General features: G+C 37.4%; 1 protein-coding gene across 1 annotated transcript in view; it reads right to left on the minus strand.

The window, feature by feature from the left end:
• VEPH1 (ventricular zone expressed PH domain containing 1) overlaps nt 1-18,319 on the minus strand; it is a 189,035-nt gene that overhangs the window by 97,859 nt on the left and 72,857 nt on the right. Inside the window, 1 exon segment of the mRNA XM_074298072.1 lies at nt 9,536-9,756. Within this exon segment, the coding sequence (XP_074154173.1) occupies nt 9,536-9,756 (221 nt within the window).

Raw genomic sequence — 18,319 nt, forward strand, 5'->3', positions numbered from 1 at the left:
ATAATAAAGGAATGGATGTTTATAAGAAAAGTCCAAGCAAGGACAGCTTTGAGGCCCTTAGAATCAGGTGCATAGCCTTCGAAATTCCAGGGTCATCTGTAGATGATGATGAGTTACTTTGTGGAGATTCAATTTCATGAGATTGTGATAATTATTCAATCATCCTTAAAACACTGGTGCTATAAACAGCATGAAAAGATAAGATTCTTCACTTTTTAAAAGACACTCTTCTCCCATTAGCTTTTACGCCAGGCGATGATGCTGATGAGTGTCCTTTCCTACACCAGCTTTCTCACCACAAGAACTACTTGAGCTATTTTAACATTGTTGGTTTGCTTTTTATTCCTGGCACACTCTTATCCTTGCCCCAAAGGCTAAGTGACAGCTAAGTATGGCAGTAATCGGGAATTGGGGGCCAGCGTCTGAAACAAACAAAACAAAGTTCAGGCACTGAGAAGCTGACACAAGAGAAAAAGAGATGGGACTTGATTTGTCACCAAACCCTCAGGCTCTGGCCTTAGTGGAGAACTGAGGCCCGCCCGGAGAAGAGCCTGGGAGAGGGTGCCATTCAGCCTGGGGGACTAGGAAAGGTAAGTAGAAGATGCAGACTGGTCCTAAATCATAGCCATCTCTCTACTTCCTCTTTGTTCTCTCTTGAAAATAAGGTTGTGGCTCTGGGAAACAGTAACATCTTTTTGAAGTGTGTGTATATGTGTGTGTATACATACATACATACATATATATATACATATATATATACATATATATATGCATATATATATATATATACACATATGTATACACACATGGATAGATAGATCAATCTTAATGTGAAGGATTGGGGGTGATCACTGGAAGGAAGAAGAAGCAGTGGAGGGATGTTGGGTGTTGTTATGTCTTTTCCATTTGTCAGACTTCAGTCCAGAGGTAACTTTACAGAGATGTTTGCCAGTACTCTGTAATCCCCTAAATATTAACTTGGCTTCAGCTCAGCAAATCACATTAGGGGAGGCCCATATCATTTCCAGGCTGAATGGTTTCTGGTCTCCGCTGCCAAAGGCAAGTTTTTAAAAGCTTCTCTAGGGATGCCCAGGGGGAGGCTTCATTACCTCCCACTTGGGTAAGCCGAGGCTCTCCTTAATAACAAATTGTCCTATTGGCAAGAAGCAAATCTCACTATGTAAGGAAGATGAGACTATAAACCTCATAGGGGGTCAGAAGATTGACAGTGTGTCTTAGAGGATCCTTAAATAATAATAATAAAAAATTAGTTAATATTTGGAAACTATCTGGAACCTATCTCAAAATAGGGTACTATTAAGCGTTGAGAAAAACAGAATAATAGCTCATATTTGGGAAGCGCTTTTCAGCTAACAAAATGTGCTCACATATATTACATCTCAATACTATCTTACAACTCTAAAGTATGTCCTCAGGATTAACCTTTGTTAGTCAATGCCTTCTAAATTTGTTAATATGCAAATCTTACAAGCTATAATCTTTTAATTCCATATTTAAATATTTATTCAATAACCAAATATTATTATTAAAACAAAGTTACTATGCCTATAATTGGAATCTAATTTTGAATGAACTGTAAAATACTCAGGACCAGGTGAAGAAGAACAAGACCCACTGTGCATTCTTATAAAGGAAGATGTTCCTTAAGAACAAATCATGGAAAGCAAATTTCATGCTCTCCTTTTTAGAGATTGCTAGACTAGTAGATGATTGGAATTCCATTGATATTGAAAAAGTCTCTTGCAATAGTCTTTTTTTTTTGGGGGGGGGGTTAAGTGACTTGCCCAGGGTCACACAGCTAGGAAGTGTTAAGTGTCTGAGACCAGATTTAAACGAAGATCCTCCTGACTTCAGGGCTGGTGCTCTACCCACTGCGCCACCTACCTGCCACTTTGCAATATTCTTGTAACCAGAATGAGAAGCTATGAATTATATCAGCAATTTTCAATGGTCCTAGGATTTCTAAGACCTACAGCAGATTCTCTTAAGGACTTTGATGGCTAAAAATATTTCCAAACATTAATACAGTTTAAAGTATAATTTTTTAATAGTATGAAGAGATTCTGAAACCAGAAGATTTAAGAACTTCCAGACTAGATGACAGGAGTTGGTTTTTAGTTGTCTTTTAGACTTGTCTGATTGATTGGAATCAAAGATCAAATTCATCCCTTAGACTCAAAAAATCATTGGCATAGGGAGAAAATATGGGAGATGTGGTGAGAAAGTAGTTTACATGGAAAATATCGGGGAGTTCAAATAGATTGTGAGCTCTACTGGGGTTAGCAATGTTATTTGGGAGACAAAAAAATCACTCCTTTCTTAGGCTGATGAATAGATTGTGTCTAGTGAAAGTATATTATCTAAAGAGTGGAAGGGAAGAGTATCATTGGACTCACTCTTAGACAGACTGCTTCTGAAACAGCAGCCACCTTTGAGGGAGAAGGGACATTAATTACTGGAACATTCCAGTAGCAGGTAATCAGAATAATGAACAGACTGGAAACCATATTTGAAGATCCACTGAAGGAGTTATAGGCATTTTATTTTCAAAAAAGGAAGCCAGGAAAGATGAGAACCACGTTCAGATATCTAAAGAGTTGTCAAATAGAAGAGGGGACGGCTCGTCTTTGAACCGCAACAAATAGAAGTCACAGAGGGACGTATTTCAGTTTAATCCCAATGCTGTCTTTGTAATGATTAGATCTACCCAAGACTAGAATGGGCAGAATGTAGAATATATAGAGAATATAGGATGGGCAGAATATAGAGTTCTATAAGGAAATTCATTGACTGGATGGCCATTTGTTGACGATGACATGAAAATGCTTGTTAATTCATTGATTTTTCCCTTCCTAAATGGCTAATTAACAATTTACATAGCAAATTTTATTTGCAGTTTTTGAGAATGTGTTTCATGGAATTATAATTTCAAAACACAGAAAGAAGTCTTAAAGGTCTTATAGTTTTACCCTCTTGGATAGCAACTTGGGCTCTCTATGGTCCCCTGGTTCGACTACATCTATGACTTTTGTGTTCAGTTCTGGGCATCACAGCTCAAGAAGAATATTGATAAGCTGGAAAGTGGCCAGCAGAGGAGGGCCAGAATGGGTAAAATTCCTTGAATACATGACATACAGCATAAATATTGAATGAAGAAACCTGAGATTTTGCCAAGAAAAGAGAACTTAGGCATTAGTAAGAAAGGAAAAGAAGAATAGAGGGAAGGGAATAAGCATTTATGTAGTACCTATATGTGTCAAGGTATTATGCTGAATGCTTTACTAGTATTATCAGGGCACCATAATTTTTTTTTTTTTTTTTTTTTTTTTAGGCTGGGGTTAAGTGACTTGCCCAGGGTCACAAAGCTAGGAAGTGTTAAGTGTCTGAGACCAGATTTGAACTCGGGTCCTCCTGACTTTAGGGCTGGTGCTCTATCCACTGCGCCCCTTAGCTGCCCCTGCACCATAATTTTTTTAAAGTATTTGAACAGATAGGTCTGCTTCATTTTAGGGGACAAAATTAGGAGCAAGGGATAAAAGCTGCAAAAAGTAGAATTTTATCTTGATATAAGGAAAGAACTTATAAAAATGAAAGTGATTTCCAAGTTGAATGAGCTGACTCAGGAGGTGGGAGGTCTTACTAGAGATCTTCAAGCAAAGGTTGAATGACCCCTTATTAGTCAAACTATAGACCCTTGGTCACATACAGCTTGAACCAAATAGCCACCGAGATTCTGGAACTCTGTTGAACCATTGGCATTATCTTGGAATTTAGGCAAAACTAAAGGTGATAAAATAAATGTTATTTGTATTAAGTATTATAGCTTTGAATTATCAGAATATTTTTATTTCATAGGGCAAATCATAACCAAAACACCCTAAGAGTACTACTGTTTGCCTGCTCGTACTTCATGTTAGTGTTCTGATCCTACCATTGCTCAGTATGGAACAAAAATGGCTCATTTTGGGTCATTTAATGTAGTGGGATCTGGTTGTTCTTCTGGCTGGGTAGAGTGTCTCATTCCTCCATTTCTTGCTGCTAAATGAATTCCTAAGATACCTTTACAGCTCTTCAGATCATCATAAATGTTGCTTAAAAGTAGAAAAAAATAGTTGAGTAAATTAACAACAGATGGGACATAAATGGTGCCATATGTCAGCCTTAACCTCTTCAGGAGAGAAAGAAACAAAAGTGTTGTGATGCTATTCTGACACTGTTCACAAATGTTGAACGAAGTCCATAGCTCCAAATACAAAAGTGAGATACAATTCAGCCTTGTAAATGTCTTTTTATATAAATGACCAGATTAGAGCTCTCTGGATAAAAATGATGACTTCTTTCTTCTTAAAACTTTGGTTTCACTCTTAAACATCATCTTGGTATGAAGATAATCTGTCAAAAGTAGGGGAGAAACACTAAGGGAATGTCACATGTTTTTAATTCTTAAGAAGCTCATGTAAAGTTTCTTACACCAATAGTTCTAAGAGAATATTTTTTTTTTCTTTGTAAAACCTCCCAGAAGAAAGAGTGGATATTCCACAACACTTTTAAGAAATCATTTCTATGCTATAATGTATAAGCACTAAGTATTTATGGAATAGAAGTGCTAAGGAGCAAGGGTGACATGAACTGGACTGATCAGTGAAGGTTTCGTAGAAGAAATGATAATGGAGAGAGGCCTTGAAGAAGTTCCCAATATAGGAAAAGGAGGAGAAGGGACCCAGTCATAAGTTTGAAGTATTGAATAACTGTACCAAAGAGGAACTTCAAAGGTCACAGATTAAATCTACTTCCTGCTTCCAGTCTATGGCAGAACCAAGTATAGACTAGGCCCAGAAGTGACCCAATATCCAATATTGAATTTTTTTAGCAAGATGTCCAGGTCCCCCTTGAGCTATTGTGGAGTTGCTTCAAATATGATCGCCTCAAACTCATAGTTTTTAGTAAGAACAGGTTCCCAATATTTTAAGACTCAGATACTGTTGCTAACTCTTCCTTTCATCACTCCATGCTTTGCTAATATTTCATAAAGTTATATTATCTTTATGGACAGTATAGTAAGGATGTCCACATGATGAAGATGAGGCAGACCCAGGCATTGTCTGAGCCAGCTCAGTGTTGGGGAGGCTCTGAGGTGACAAGTGGGAAAGGAGAGCAATTAGGCTGCTTCCACAGCTGAAGATCTACAGTGCTGTTGTGCTAACTTGGACAGCACACTCTCCCATGCCAGAAAACCGAATCGCTTCACATTGAATTGTCTTGGGGAGGTTCTAAAGATACCTGGCAAGAGCAGGTACCAGACCATGCCAAGAGTTCCTGCTCACTGCAGAGAGCGCAGCTTCGGTGAGCTGGCCATCTTGTTCAAATGCCAAATGTATTTACCTAAAAGATGATTTTATGGAGATCTCCTATAGGGCATGTACTCACATGGAGATCAGAAGATGCAAGGAGACTGTCAAGATCTCTCTGAAAACTTTGGAATCAATTGTGAGACTTGAGGAGACTGACAAAGAAATGCTTCCAAATTTAGAGATCTGCCCACTCCAAATGACTGTGTGGATTATTTGTATCTGACCCATGGTAGAGCCTTTTGAAGTCATATTGGTCTGATCAGCCAGTCGGACAGACTGTACTCTGACCTCAACATAATGATGTCATTTTGGTCCTGCTTGAGAGTGAAGAAAAACAAACAACAAAGTAGGACATTGGAAGGACAAATACTGAAGCTGAAGCTTGGCCACATGAAAAGATGGAAATCACTGAAGAAAATCCTGATGGTGGGAAAGACTGAAGGTAAAAAGAAGAAGGAAATGGCAGAGGATGAGATGGATAGAAATGTTGTGGAAATAATGACCTCAGATAGACCTTGGGATGCAGTGGAGGACCGAAGGGCCTGACATGAGATAGTTTGTGGAGTCACAAAGAGTTGGGTGTGCTTGAAAAAAATGAACAACCACTCTCTGTCTCCATTTGTTTCTCCCCTGATTAACTTCTTACCTTGCAATGTTATGATTATGATTTGATTTTTCATTCTTTTGGGATTGGCTCTTTAAAAATGCTGATTTCAGAATGATTTCACAGAGGCTTGAAAAGACTTACATGAACTGACGCTAAATGAAGTGAGCAGAGCCAGGAGATCATTATCCACAGCAACAAGAAGACTATACAATGATCAATTCTGATGGATGTGGCTCTTTTCAATAATGAGATGATTCAGGCCATTCACAATGGTCTTGTGATAGAGAAAGCCATCTACACTCAGAGAGTAGTCTGTGGAGACTGAGTGTGAATCACAATATAGTATTTTCATTCTTTTTGTTGTTATTTGCTTGCATTTTGTTTTCTTTCTCATTTTTTTTCTTTTTGATCTGATTTTTCTTATGCAGCAATATAATTATGAAAAAAAAATATATGTATATATGTTTAAAAAGGTACATGCTTAACATATATTGGTTACTTGCCATCTAGGGGAGGGAGTGGGGAGAAGAAAGGGAAAAAAATTGGAACACAAGGTTTTGCAAGAGTGAATGTTGAAATTTATCTATGAGTAAGTTTTGAAAATAAAAAGCTTTAATAAAAAATGTCTGATCTGGTTGAAGATTTAATTAGCCTTTCCTCACTCATGTTATTTGGCTTGGAATCTACCACTGAATATTTATTCATCTTCATCCCCAATCAGCTTTCTTTCTTACAGTTGAAAGCTTCTGCCTAAGGCTTTGGGGCTTGGCCCAAAAGGAATGGACTCCTCATCTTGGCAGGGTAGAGAGTACAATTTAAGGCTCAGGGCGGGTACCTATGTCTTAAAGACAAGAAATTTAAGACTTTCTTCTCTTTTGCCTTTTTCCCTTTTCCCTTTCTCCATCTTTTCCTCCTTTTTATTCCTGTTTGTTCCTCATGATTTCCCTCTTCACTGTTCTGATAGAGACCTGGCACATCTCGCCACAAATTGATGACTATTTCACTTGCAGCTATTTATGTCAGCCTTCTTGACAATGTGATGGACTTGGCAAAGATGCTTTGAATATGCTCTCTCTGTCCGCTCGGTCCTCCTGAGTGGTTGCCAGGGTCTCAGGTGCCCCTTCCAGATTTGATTGGACGGGCACACAGACCAGTCGTTAGCAGAGTCGCAGTGGCCAGAGTGCCATACATAATACATGGATGGCATTCTCAATCCCTGGCACATTCTCTACTTTTAACCCAGAACGACGGCTATGGCCTTTTAGTTCCTCCTAAATACATGTCGAAATCTAATGCACTCTGTTAGTTTTTCCCAATATTTAGTCTTTGTTCATTTGTTGTCTCGCTTTACTAAATGATTTCCAAAATTAAAGAGAACAAAATACAAGCTCATTCTTTGGATGCATTGAACAAAAACTGTTCAATTTACTCATAATGATTTGGCACACTGGGGCTCTTGTCTGCTTCAGTTTTTCATTCTCTCTCAGATGCTAATTATTTTTTCTTTCAATACTCTTGGAGCTTTGGTCTCTGGTTTCCAATCTTGCCTGCTGATCTGTGTGTTAGATTTGTAAATTGGGTGACATCTGTTTTGAATCTGATCATCTTTCATTTTCTCTCATGCCCTCTTCACTTATTAATTTTCACTTGAATTGTGTGGCTCTGACCTCTTGCTGCCTATTTCAGACAATAACCTAGAGAACTCTTAGTTTGGGGGACAGAGAAATTAGGGAAGCCAAAAGTTGACAATAATGGCCTTTCAGAGAGAAGATGCTGCTTCAGGAGCCATAGCAACCAATACAGATAAAGATGAGCAGCTAATAAGAGAGACTTTACTGTGGTTTGCCTGCCTGCACTTATATCGGGGGGTTCCCACCACAGGCTCTCAATGGGTCAGAAGAACAATGAGAATAAGGAGAAAGGACTGAGCTAACTGAAATCACTTCTGGGGAAGGAAAAAGGGCTCAGGAATCTATGTTCTCATAGTCCTTTCTCTCTGCCTTTTGCTTGCTTTTCTTTAGGTTACTTGGGCAGGGGGCGGGGGGATGCATGGAATAGCAATGGGAACAGAAACTAAGACTTTTTCTCATGTGTGTAGCCTTGTTGGTGAGATTTTCTCGTTCCTTCCTTTATTTCTTCATTTCTTTCTTTTTCTCTTTCTCCTCTTCTTTCCTCATTTCTCCTCTTTTCTCTTTTCCTCTCATTCCCTTTCTCTTTCTTTCTTTTCTCCTCTCCTCCTTTCTCTTCTTCCTCTCCACAAAAGCTGCATGGTGTAGTGACAGATTAATGCACTTAAAGTCAGAAGGACCTGAGTTCAAATACCATTTTAGGCACTTACCTGCATCTAACTAAAGGCAAGTTACTCAATCTCTCTGACCCTTGGTAGTCTTAGCTTTCCAATGCTAATCTGAGCAGCACCTCCCTCAAAGGGCAAATTGGGGGGTGATGGGAAGTAAAGTTGCAAGTTTAGGAAGGGCTCCTCTGGCTTAAAGCTAAGAAGGTTTTTGTGGTACCCAAATGAGACTGTGTATGTAAAGTGTTCTTTCAAAAGTCATTTCTTCTTCTTCTCTCTCAGAATTTGCCTATGAAGTATTTCTGTTAAGCCCTTCTCCCTAGGACTAATTCATGTGTTATAAAAGTGCCCTCGCTCCATTTGGGGGGATGGCAAATCAGTGGCACTTTTCTTAGCTCACAGGAATAGGGCAAGTTTGTACAGCATTTAATACTTCTCCAAACACTTTCTCATATATTATCTCACAAACTTGGGCAAAACAGGTTCTGTCTCTTAGCCTCCTGACTGTGGGGCTTTAGCAGAGGAAGCTGAGAGAATTAGACATAGTCATGAATAAAGCTTAATCTTTTTTTTTTCCTCCAGTGCACATGCCAGTCACTGGGAGGGAGCGATCAGCCTACAAGCTGTGTGCAGAATGCCAAGTGACCTTCCTAATAATGGGCCGTCTCACAAGCGCATGGGAGGCTGCAGTGGGAGTTCTAACCGGCTCCCTGAAAAGCAGCATCATGGAAATTGTGTAAAAGCTTAGGGGGTATACTTGACTTCCTAAGAGCACGTGCTGGAGGGATCAACCTCCCCAAAAGTTATTCTTGTATCCCTGGGAGGCCTTCCCCCTGCAGATCTTTCTACCCAGGTCATGAGTATTTTAGAATGAAAGACTTAAAACATCTTTCTACACACTCTGGGGAAGAAAGAAATAATCGTTTAAATGTTCATATGCTCAGCCGAGATAAAGGTGAACAAAGACACGGAGCATCCAACATCATTTTCCAACCAAAGAAGATGAAGTTGAGAGGGGATGCTCATATCATCTTCCTCACAGGGGAGGATGGGAATGGACACCACAGGGCTTTTATTTTAGCCATTGCAACCCTGCAGAGAAGCTGTCATTCTGCAACACAAGTATCTCTTCCAGTTTTGGACGATGTTTTAAGGCGAAGTACATCTGCATAGACAAGGTGTTTTTGGTTGGGCTCACTCCCATTTAAAGGCGAACATGGCCATGGACCCAGAACCCCAAATGGGACAACAACATCCATTTACCTCCTTCTTTGGGCATTGTTGCCATCCAGGTGTCGAATGAGAAGCTTAGCAATGGCGGTGAAACTATTGCTCATCCGGTAAATATCTCTGCTTTGAGTTCCCAGGATAGTAGAGAAGGTGTCGGTGAGATTCTTTATCTCCAACAAAAGGAGATGATGAGAGGAATGTTCCATGTTAGCCAGCTGCTCTACCAGGTAAGTCAGACAGGTCCTTGCACTCTCCTGCCAAGCATAACAGGGAGAAATCTATATTTTGTTCATTCTCAAAGCCCCAGAACCAACACATGGCATCTTCCTCATGGAATTAGACCTATGTGGACTGAGAAGTTAGATGAAAAGAGGAAGGAGCTAGCTAGGTGGTGCAATGGATAGAGCACCAGCCCTGAAGTCAAGAGGACCTGAGTTCAAATCTGTTCTCAGACACTTAACACTTTCTAGCTGTGTGACCCTGGGCAAGTCACTTAATCCCAATTGCCTCAGGAAAAAAAAATGAAAAGAGAAGGCTAAGTCATCTCAAGTTACAAGACATCTCAAATTATTTTGTTTTCTGGCCTTGCTGTCTCCAGTTTCTTCCTCTACATCCTTGCAAACCAACCTGTATACCATGCTTAGACATTTTCTTAAAAAAAACCACTTTCAATTCTTTGGAATAAAGAATGGTTTTCTGGTGGGGAGAGGGAAAAGAGAGGAAAATGGGAAGAAATTAAGGTGATAGAAAAATATATCAATACAATTTTATTCTAATAAAATAATCTTTCAATCATATGCAATCAAATAATTGTAGTAATTATCGCTGATCAGAGGACACAATGAGAATTTTATATATGCTTATTGAATTGACTGATCATGTTCTTCCATTAATAATAATCCAACATTCTCAATTTCCTACTACATAAAATCAAAACCTCTTTGGATTTTTAGACTCCTTTAGATCTGATTCTCCCCAGCACACACACACACACACACACACACACACACACACACACACACACACACGTATGCATGAATAGATATGTGTGTACGTGTATGCAACCCATATGTGTATGCATGAATAGATGTATTATACAGGTATATCTTTTCTATTAAGATCACTCCTCCCTCATACATGGCATATAAGTAGTGTGCAACTGTCAAGCTAACTCCCACTTCATATCTTTACCCATATTGACCTCCCAATTCCTCCTGCTTTCTCCCATCTTCTCCCCCTATTTGAATTCAGCCCTTGTTTCAAGGTCTAACTAAAGTTTAGGCAGCCTTCTCTAGAGAGCCATCTTTTCTCTCACCTCCTGCTATAGATAATCACAGAATTTGAGAAGTCAAAGATACTTTGGAGACTATCTAGAACAAATCAGTCCGAAAGGCTTTCTCTACAATAAGACTGATGAGTCGTCATTCAGTCATTGTCTTAAGATTCAAGTGTGTGAGAATGTGTGTATGTGTGAGTGTGAGTGTGTGTGTGTGTGTGTGTGTGTGTGTGTGTGTGTGAGTGTGTGTGTGTGTGAGTGTGAGACCTCTCAAAGTGTAGGGGGGGAATGACCCCCTCTTAAGGTCATCTTAAGATATGGTTCTAGTATGAAATTCTTATTTTCATAAAGGTTAAATTTGTCTTTTTGCAACTTGAATAAATTCTCGTGGAATAAACCCATGCATGAATAAATGTATCTTCTTGTACCCAATACTTTTTTTTTCTGCCCTTGGGGAGCAAGCAAGGAAAATCTAATCTCTCTTTCATGTGATGGTCCTTCAAATATTTGAAGGCAGTTATTACACATTCCCCTGATTCTTCACTTCTTTAGTATAAATAGCCTTAGTTCCATCCATCTATTTTTGCATAACATTTGTAAGATTTTATACAGCAGAACTTCCACACACAACTGGATTATACACTTTGGTCTCTTGTTTTCTAACGGGCTAGTCTAAATTCTGCTTTTCCAACTTGATGGGAAGCTTCCAATGATCAGAGACCAGAGAAATCATTTTCTTATATTCTTATTTTGTCCTTTATGATACTTAGCACACTGTAGTAACGTGTTAATAAGTATTCGCAAACATCATTTAATAGAATTCATTATACAAAATACAAAAATCCAAAGATGCAAAATAGGAAAATTAGAGGGTAGCCACAAAGGGAATCTAACACTTCTACAGACACAGATGCTTTTTATGAAGTAGATCTATTTAGCATGTTCTCCATTATTTTATTAACTACTCTGCTAATTGTAAAAGTTTGCTTTATAATGTTTCTATTAGAAGGAAGGTATTTGCAAGCAAAAGGAAATCACCAACCAAAAAGAAGTCATTGAAAACCATTCAAACTCAGAAAGCCCACTCTGACAACCCAATCTAACCAGTTTAAAACACCCATGAAATAATACTAATAACAGAAAACAAAGAAGAAAAGATACAGCTACTCTAGAATGAATATAGGAAGTCAGGCTAAGTTCACATTATCTATTTGGAGACATTGGGTCATAAGTGTATAACTCATTAGGGCAACTATATAGGATTTTGTCTTTCCTCCTATTCCTGAGTTAGTGATTTAGATTCTTAGTTAGTGACTGCTCTAATGATTATATAAGGTATTAATGGCCATCAATGACAATGCATGTCTGTTCTTGATACTTGGTTCATAACTGTAGAGAAGTTATTGGTGTCTTACTTTCACAAATAACATTATTAGTAGTAAAAATGTCTAAATTTCTACAGTATTTTATGAAGATATTTTGGTGCTTGCAAAGCATCTTGGTAGTCTGGAGGAGGGATTATATTCAAGATAAATGAGACCTGGTTTCTTTAGGGTGTTTACAGTATAATTGAGAAAACAAAATTGGAACACAAATAACCATAATTCACACCAGAAAATGAATATTAAAGAGCAAAAGTAGAAACAAAAGTCTACTAGAAATGAGAAAGTAGAGGTCAGATTCTCATCAAATATATCTTGGTGTTTTAGATCATAGATGTATTAATTCCATGCCATGAATGACAAAAATAATTTGTCACAAAATGGTGGCTAAATGTTGCATTTTTTATCTGCTTGTTGTTTTCTATCCAGTTTCATCTATAATCTTGAAATAATCTGGCTCAGTCAGGTCTCATTCAATACTTTCTGGTAGACTTGCTTCCAAAATCTTCATTGGTTTTTGAAGCAATACTGCTCAGAGTCTCTCGTGATCATCCTCTGGATAATTTATAAACAAGTTCATGTTAAGCCAGTGCTGCCCACGGCTGCCATCTTTCACTTGTCAAAGCATGGTGGTTTCTAGATATTTTTGCCCACCTCGCTGTGCTAATTCTTTTGTGCTGGTTAGCTATAAAAACAAAAAATGGCGACCATTAGAATCATTCTTTTCCTTTGTCCATTTTCTATTTTCAATGGATGATTATACTCTGACTGAATTATATTTACTATCTGATTTGAATAAGGAAGCATGGAACAGCTGGGATTTCATGTAATATTTTTTGCTAGCTTTCTTTTTTTCTTTCAATTTGGCATTAACTTTGATGTTTAATCAGATAATGATGTGTGTCTACAAAGATAATTGATTCAATCATGATTTCCACATTTCTAAGCAATCAAGACATGGGACATTTTCATGCTTCCAATTTCCGCCTTGAGAAAAAGTTGGAAAAATTCTAAATAGTCTGTCAGCCTTTTGCCTCATTTATTTTAAATCATAAAACATGCAATGTATAAAATATACATGCATACGCATATAGACAAATATGTGTGCATATACATGTATATGCGTATGTGTGGAACATATCTATACACACATACCCCCAAATGTTAGGGTTTTGTTTGAAGGATCTTGTCAAATTCTTCGTAGAAGAAGGCACATAGATGGTGCTATATTATTTAGTCAGACACTGCAAATTTCTCACAAAAGATCATAGGATCATAGATTTCACTCTGAAAGAGACACCAGAGATCCAGTCTCCATATTTCACAGATGGAGAAAGAGAAAGGAGCTGGTTAAATGATTTTCTCAGGATCACACAGTTGGTAAGTTTATCAAGGCAGAATTCAAACCCAGAGCTTGACAACTCCAACTTTGCTGGGTTTGCCACTATGTGTCTCTGAAATGTTTTTTTTTTTGTTTTTTGTTTTTTTTTGCTGCTGATTTCATTTGTAGCAAGACTGTCAAGCATATGATACTGTTTCTCCACTAATACATCATTTCATCAGTTGTTGGGCAGGAAGCTTATATTTAGAGTGACAACAGTTAAATTAATGAACACAGATGGTTTGGAAACTATCATTCTGAGCTCCTCTGACCCCCACCCTTTTCTGGACCTTTGCCAACCAGTCAGTGCCCAAGTGGAAGAAGGATGTCAGAACTGAGTCACTGAGCATTTCGGTTTGTTTGTTTCGTGGCTTGCCATGGCCTCCAATTTACCCACCGATACAATGGTTATGAGCTATGAATGCATTTGTGTAGAGAACTCAGCATGAGCTTTTCCAGTGTAGATTGCAACTTTTCTGCAATAAATACAAAGTTGCCTAAAGAAACAAGAAGTTGACTTGCTCAAGATCTCACAATCAACGTGTCAAAGTCTTCCCAACTTTGAGGCTGCCCTTGTATCTCAAGCCTCTCCTTCAAGCTATATTTTGTGATATATTTTTAAAGGCAGTGGGATCTAAGTCTGAGGTATAGAAGTGAGTTACCAAAGTCCCTGAGAGGATAATTGTTAGCAAGCAGCAGTGGAAGGGCAAAATATGAAACCTACCAGTGACTCAGTCTATCACAATCGGGGCATAGTTGGCAAATCCTTTATTCAATCATTATGACATGAGAAGAGCACTGGCCCCACAGTCAGGAAAGGAAGTTGAGATCCAACTTCAATATTTACAAGCTGTGTAAGTTCATATTCAACCATTCCAAGCCTCAATTTCCTCATCTACAAAAGGGGTATGCTACTTACACCACTGACCTCACAAGGGTGCTATGAGGAAATTGCCTGGAAAATCTTTAAGTGACATAGAAGTGTGAGTCGTTTTTATTATCATCATCATGGAAATTGCTACCAATATTATGTTATGATCAGCTTTCCTACAAGAACCCTTCTGGGTATCAGTGGATGACCCTTTAAGTACTGAAATTTAGCTTGTCATTTACTATTACCTTTAAATATTTTACTTTTCCATTTTTCAATCGCTCACCTTCCTTGACATATTTCTTGGTCTTTTTTGGGTTTTGAAATAGATTGAATTATATATTTATGCATAAAAATACATATATCCATGCAATTCGTAGAAATTATAACAACCTTAATCATATTTATCTTTTATCCTCCTTTTGCCTTACTTTTTAAAAGAGTATTTACCTCTTTTGCCAGATTAAACCCATAAACCTTAGAGAAGTGGTCAGGGCAGCAAAAAATCAAGCTACTCAGTTCGGAGAGTAATTGCTTATTTAATTAACTTTTAAAAATGTGTCTGAGATATTCAAGCAAGCAAGTCCTGTGCTGTTCTGCAAAATGGTTGTATGAATAGACAAAGAAAGAATTTCTAAACAAAACAGACTTCCTAAAAAGTCACCATTGTGCCTTAGTTTCCTTATCTGTAAAATGAAGGCCCTGGATTACATACCCAATTTTATTTATGATTCTGGTGTGTGTGGGGTGGTGCGTGTATTATCACCAAGGGAGCTAACTTTTCTCATAAAAACTCCTTCTACCAAAAATGGGATTCCTAAAAATCTTTCTGTGATTTTAACCTTTAATAGATTTAACAAGTTTTGTTTTTATCTTTGTATTTTAAAACTGTACTAAGTCTTTTGGGACAAGCTTTGTCTAGAATATTTTTTTAATTAAAAAATAACACAGTTTCAATAGTTGGAGAACTCCCTTTGCTCTTAGTGATCAGTAACTTGTAAATCTACAAAGTTCTGGGAGCATGGAGGGATTCAATGGCTGCCCAGGGACACACAACCAGGATATATCTGAAGAGGGATTTGAAACCATTTTTCCCTGACTCTGAGGGAAGTCTTTGAGTCACTGCTCTATGCTGTTTCTCACCTTGGATATAACAGATATGATCAACCAAGTGACCTTCATTGTAGCAAGAAAAAGACCAATTTGCAAGGGCATAGGTTTTATACAAAATGCCTTTTAGAATGTCATTGTGTTCCAAAATCACATACTCCTCACTTCTCTGATGAAATCTGTTTGTTAGTATAAATGTAAAAGGCTAGTTGTAGAAGATTTCTCTTTTGGTGGATAAAGAAAAAGAGCTCAATTAAAATTAGATGACATTTATATATTCCTAAACAATTAGTGTCGATATAAATTAGAAAAAAATAACAATTTTCATACTTTTCTCATTATTTGGATCCAGTTGCTGTGATTCAAACAAAATAAACCAATTCTGAGAGGCACTGTGGAAGAATATTGCTTATTTTATGAAATAACAGATATTATATTAAATAAAGAATAGCAAAGTCATGCTTTCTGGACAATAAACATTTAAAAATTATAATAGCAATTGAAGTTATAAAAACACCAGATGATGAAAGCAGATCCTTTGTTCTGATTCAAATACAAACTGAAGAACGTGGCAGATATTAAGGCTTCACTGGATTCTGATCAGCTCTAGAGATCTAGCCAAGAACGATCTCATTAAACTTCACCCTTCCATAGATGGCAGGGAAGATATTTACGTTCAGACACAAGCCATGTGACTAAAGTTCTTTTCAATGGTGGGCTCCACACAGCCACCGTAGAAAGCTGGAAGAGCTTAAGAATAGATATAGGATGAGAAATGGAATTTCCAAGATTTCAAAGGGAAATTTCCTGTTCATTACACTATTTGATAAAACCTGTATTACCACATCTAAAAAGAACAGATTTTGTTAATATTTAAAGCAATAGAAAATTAGAAGATGATGTCTCAGTACTTCCTGAAATTCAAAATCCATTCTCCTAAGTAAATATTATTGATATCTTTAGGAAAACCCAAATTTCATTTTCTTCATCTGTGGTGCAACCTAGACTTGAGATTTTGGAACATTCCCTCTGATTTAAATATTACCAAAATGTTTTAGAGAGTCCAGTTACTGATTGAAATCAAGGTTAAGTCATGTTTAACATGTATAGGACTGCCTGCCATCTAGGGGACGGAGTGGAGGGAAGGAAGGGAAAAGTTGGAACAGAAGTGATTGCAAGGGTCAATGTTGAAAAATTACCCGTGCATAGGTTGTCAAGAAAAAAAACTATAATTAAAAAAAAAAAAGAAATCAAGGTTAAGTGACTTGCCATAGAGTTAGCAAGTAAATTAGAGCATTTTTCCATATGACTATAGATAACTTGAATTTCTTCATCTGAAAACTCCCTGTTCATATCCTTTGACCATTTATCAAGTGGGAATGACTTGTTTTCTTAAATGTGTGATTCAGTTCTCTATATATTCGAGAAATGAGGCCTTTATCAAAACCACTGGCTATATTTGCACTGAAGACCTTCTGATTTACAGGCCATGCTCTATCCACTGCACCACTTAAATGCCCCTCTAATTAGCTTAGGAAAAACTGGGAACTTAGACTTCAAAAGGGTAACTATTTGAGTGAGCAAGGAAGACCTTATGTTTCCTTTCAGGGAATATTGAATCAGACTCTAGTTTCCATCTTATGTATATTGCCCCTCTTATTGTATACAACAATCAATAATGATAGATGTCAAAGAACATGTGTTTCTTGGGCCTGTCTCAAATCTGTCTTTGTAGCCTCAATGCTTGAAACGTAGTAAGGGTCTAATAAATGTTTGATTCAGTTCAATCCAGTAGGGATTTTAGGGTTAATTTTAAAAATCTCAATAATTTGAAGAACCCAGTCTGTAATGTGCAATGTCTCTTTGTGGAATGTGGAATGTGGAATGTTCACAGAGGGAAGACATAAGAAAGTTGTCAAAAGTTCTAGAATCTGGTATCAAGACCCTTCAGGAGATTTGATGAAGGAGCTGTTTATTATATGGAGAAGAGGGAGGGGAAAGGTATAGGTAGGAAAAAGAGCTGCTTCTGAAGAATAGCTGAGCCATGGCTAAATCTTCTAAAAATAATATATCTGTACTTTTTTTGGCTCTTTATAACAAACATTCCAACATCTCAGCTGGAGTAAAGCTTCAAGTTAGCTACACATGGTAGCTTTTGGTGATTTACCCCATTTATCCAATCCTTACTTTACAGGCTATGAGAGATGGATTCTGTGAAAATTAAGATTAGATTTTGTATTGGAAATGTGGCTATAACTATAAAGAACGTTCCTTTAGATTTTTTTCCTACTTAATAGCATTTCATTTTTTCCAATTACATGTAAAGATAGTTTTCTACATTCACTTTTATAAGTGTTTTTTTTCTCTCCATCCCCAAGAAAGCAATCTGATATAGGTTATATGTTGACAATCATATTAAACATAATTCTACCTTACTCATGTGGTGAAAGAAGAAACATAATAAAAGGGAAAAAATGAGAGGAAAAAAAATAAAATGAAAATAGTATGCTTTGATCTGCAGTCAAACTTGATAGTTCTTTCTCTGGATGTGGATAGCATTTTCAATCATAAGTCTTTTGGAATTGTCTTAGATCAATATATTGCTGAGAAAATCTAAGTTAATTATAGTTGATCATCACACAATGTTGCTGTTACTGTGTACACTGTTCTTCTGGCTTCACTCAGCATCATCAATGAATGTAAGCTTTTCCAAGTTTTTTCTGAAATCTGCCTGCTCAGAAATTTTTATAGCACAGTAATATTCCATTAAGTTTATATGCCATTTATTCAAACATTC

Source organism: Sminthopsis crassicaudata, chromosome 3 (assembly GCF_048593235.1).
Source record: "Sminthopsis crassicaudata isolate SCR6 chromosome 3, ASM4859323v1, whole genome shotgun sequence".
NCBI lineage: Eukaryota > Metazoa > Chordata > Mammalia > Dasyuromorphia > Dasyuridae > Sminthopsis > Sminthopsis crassicaudata.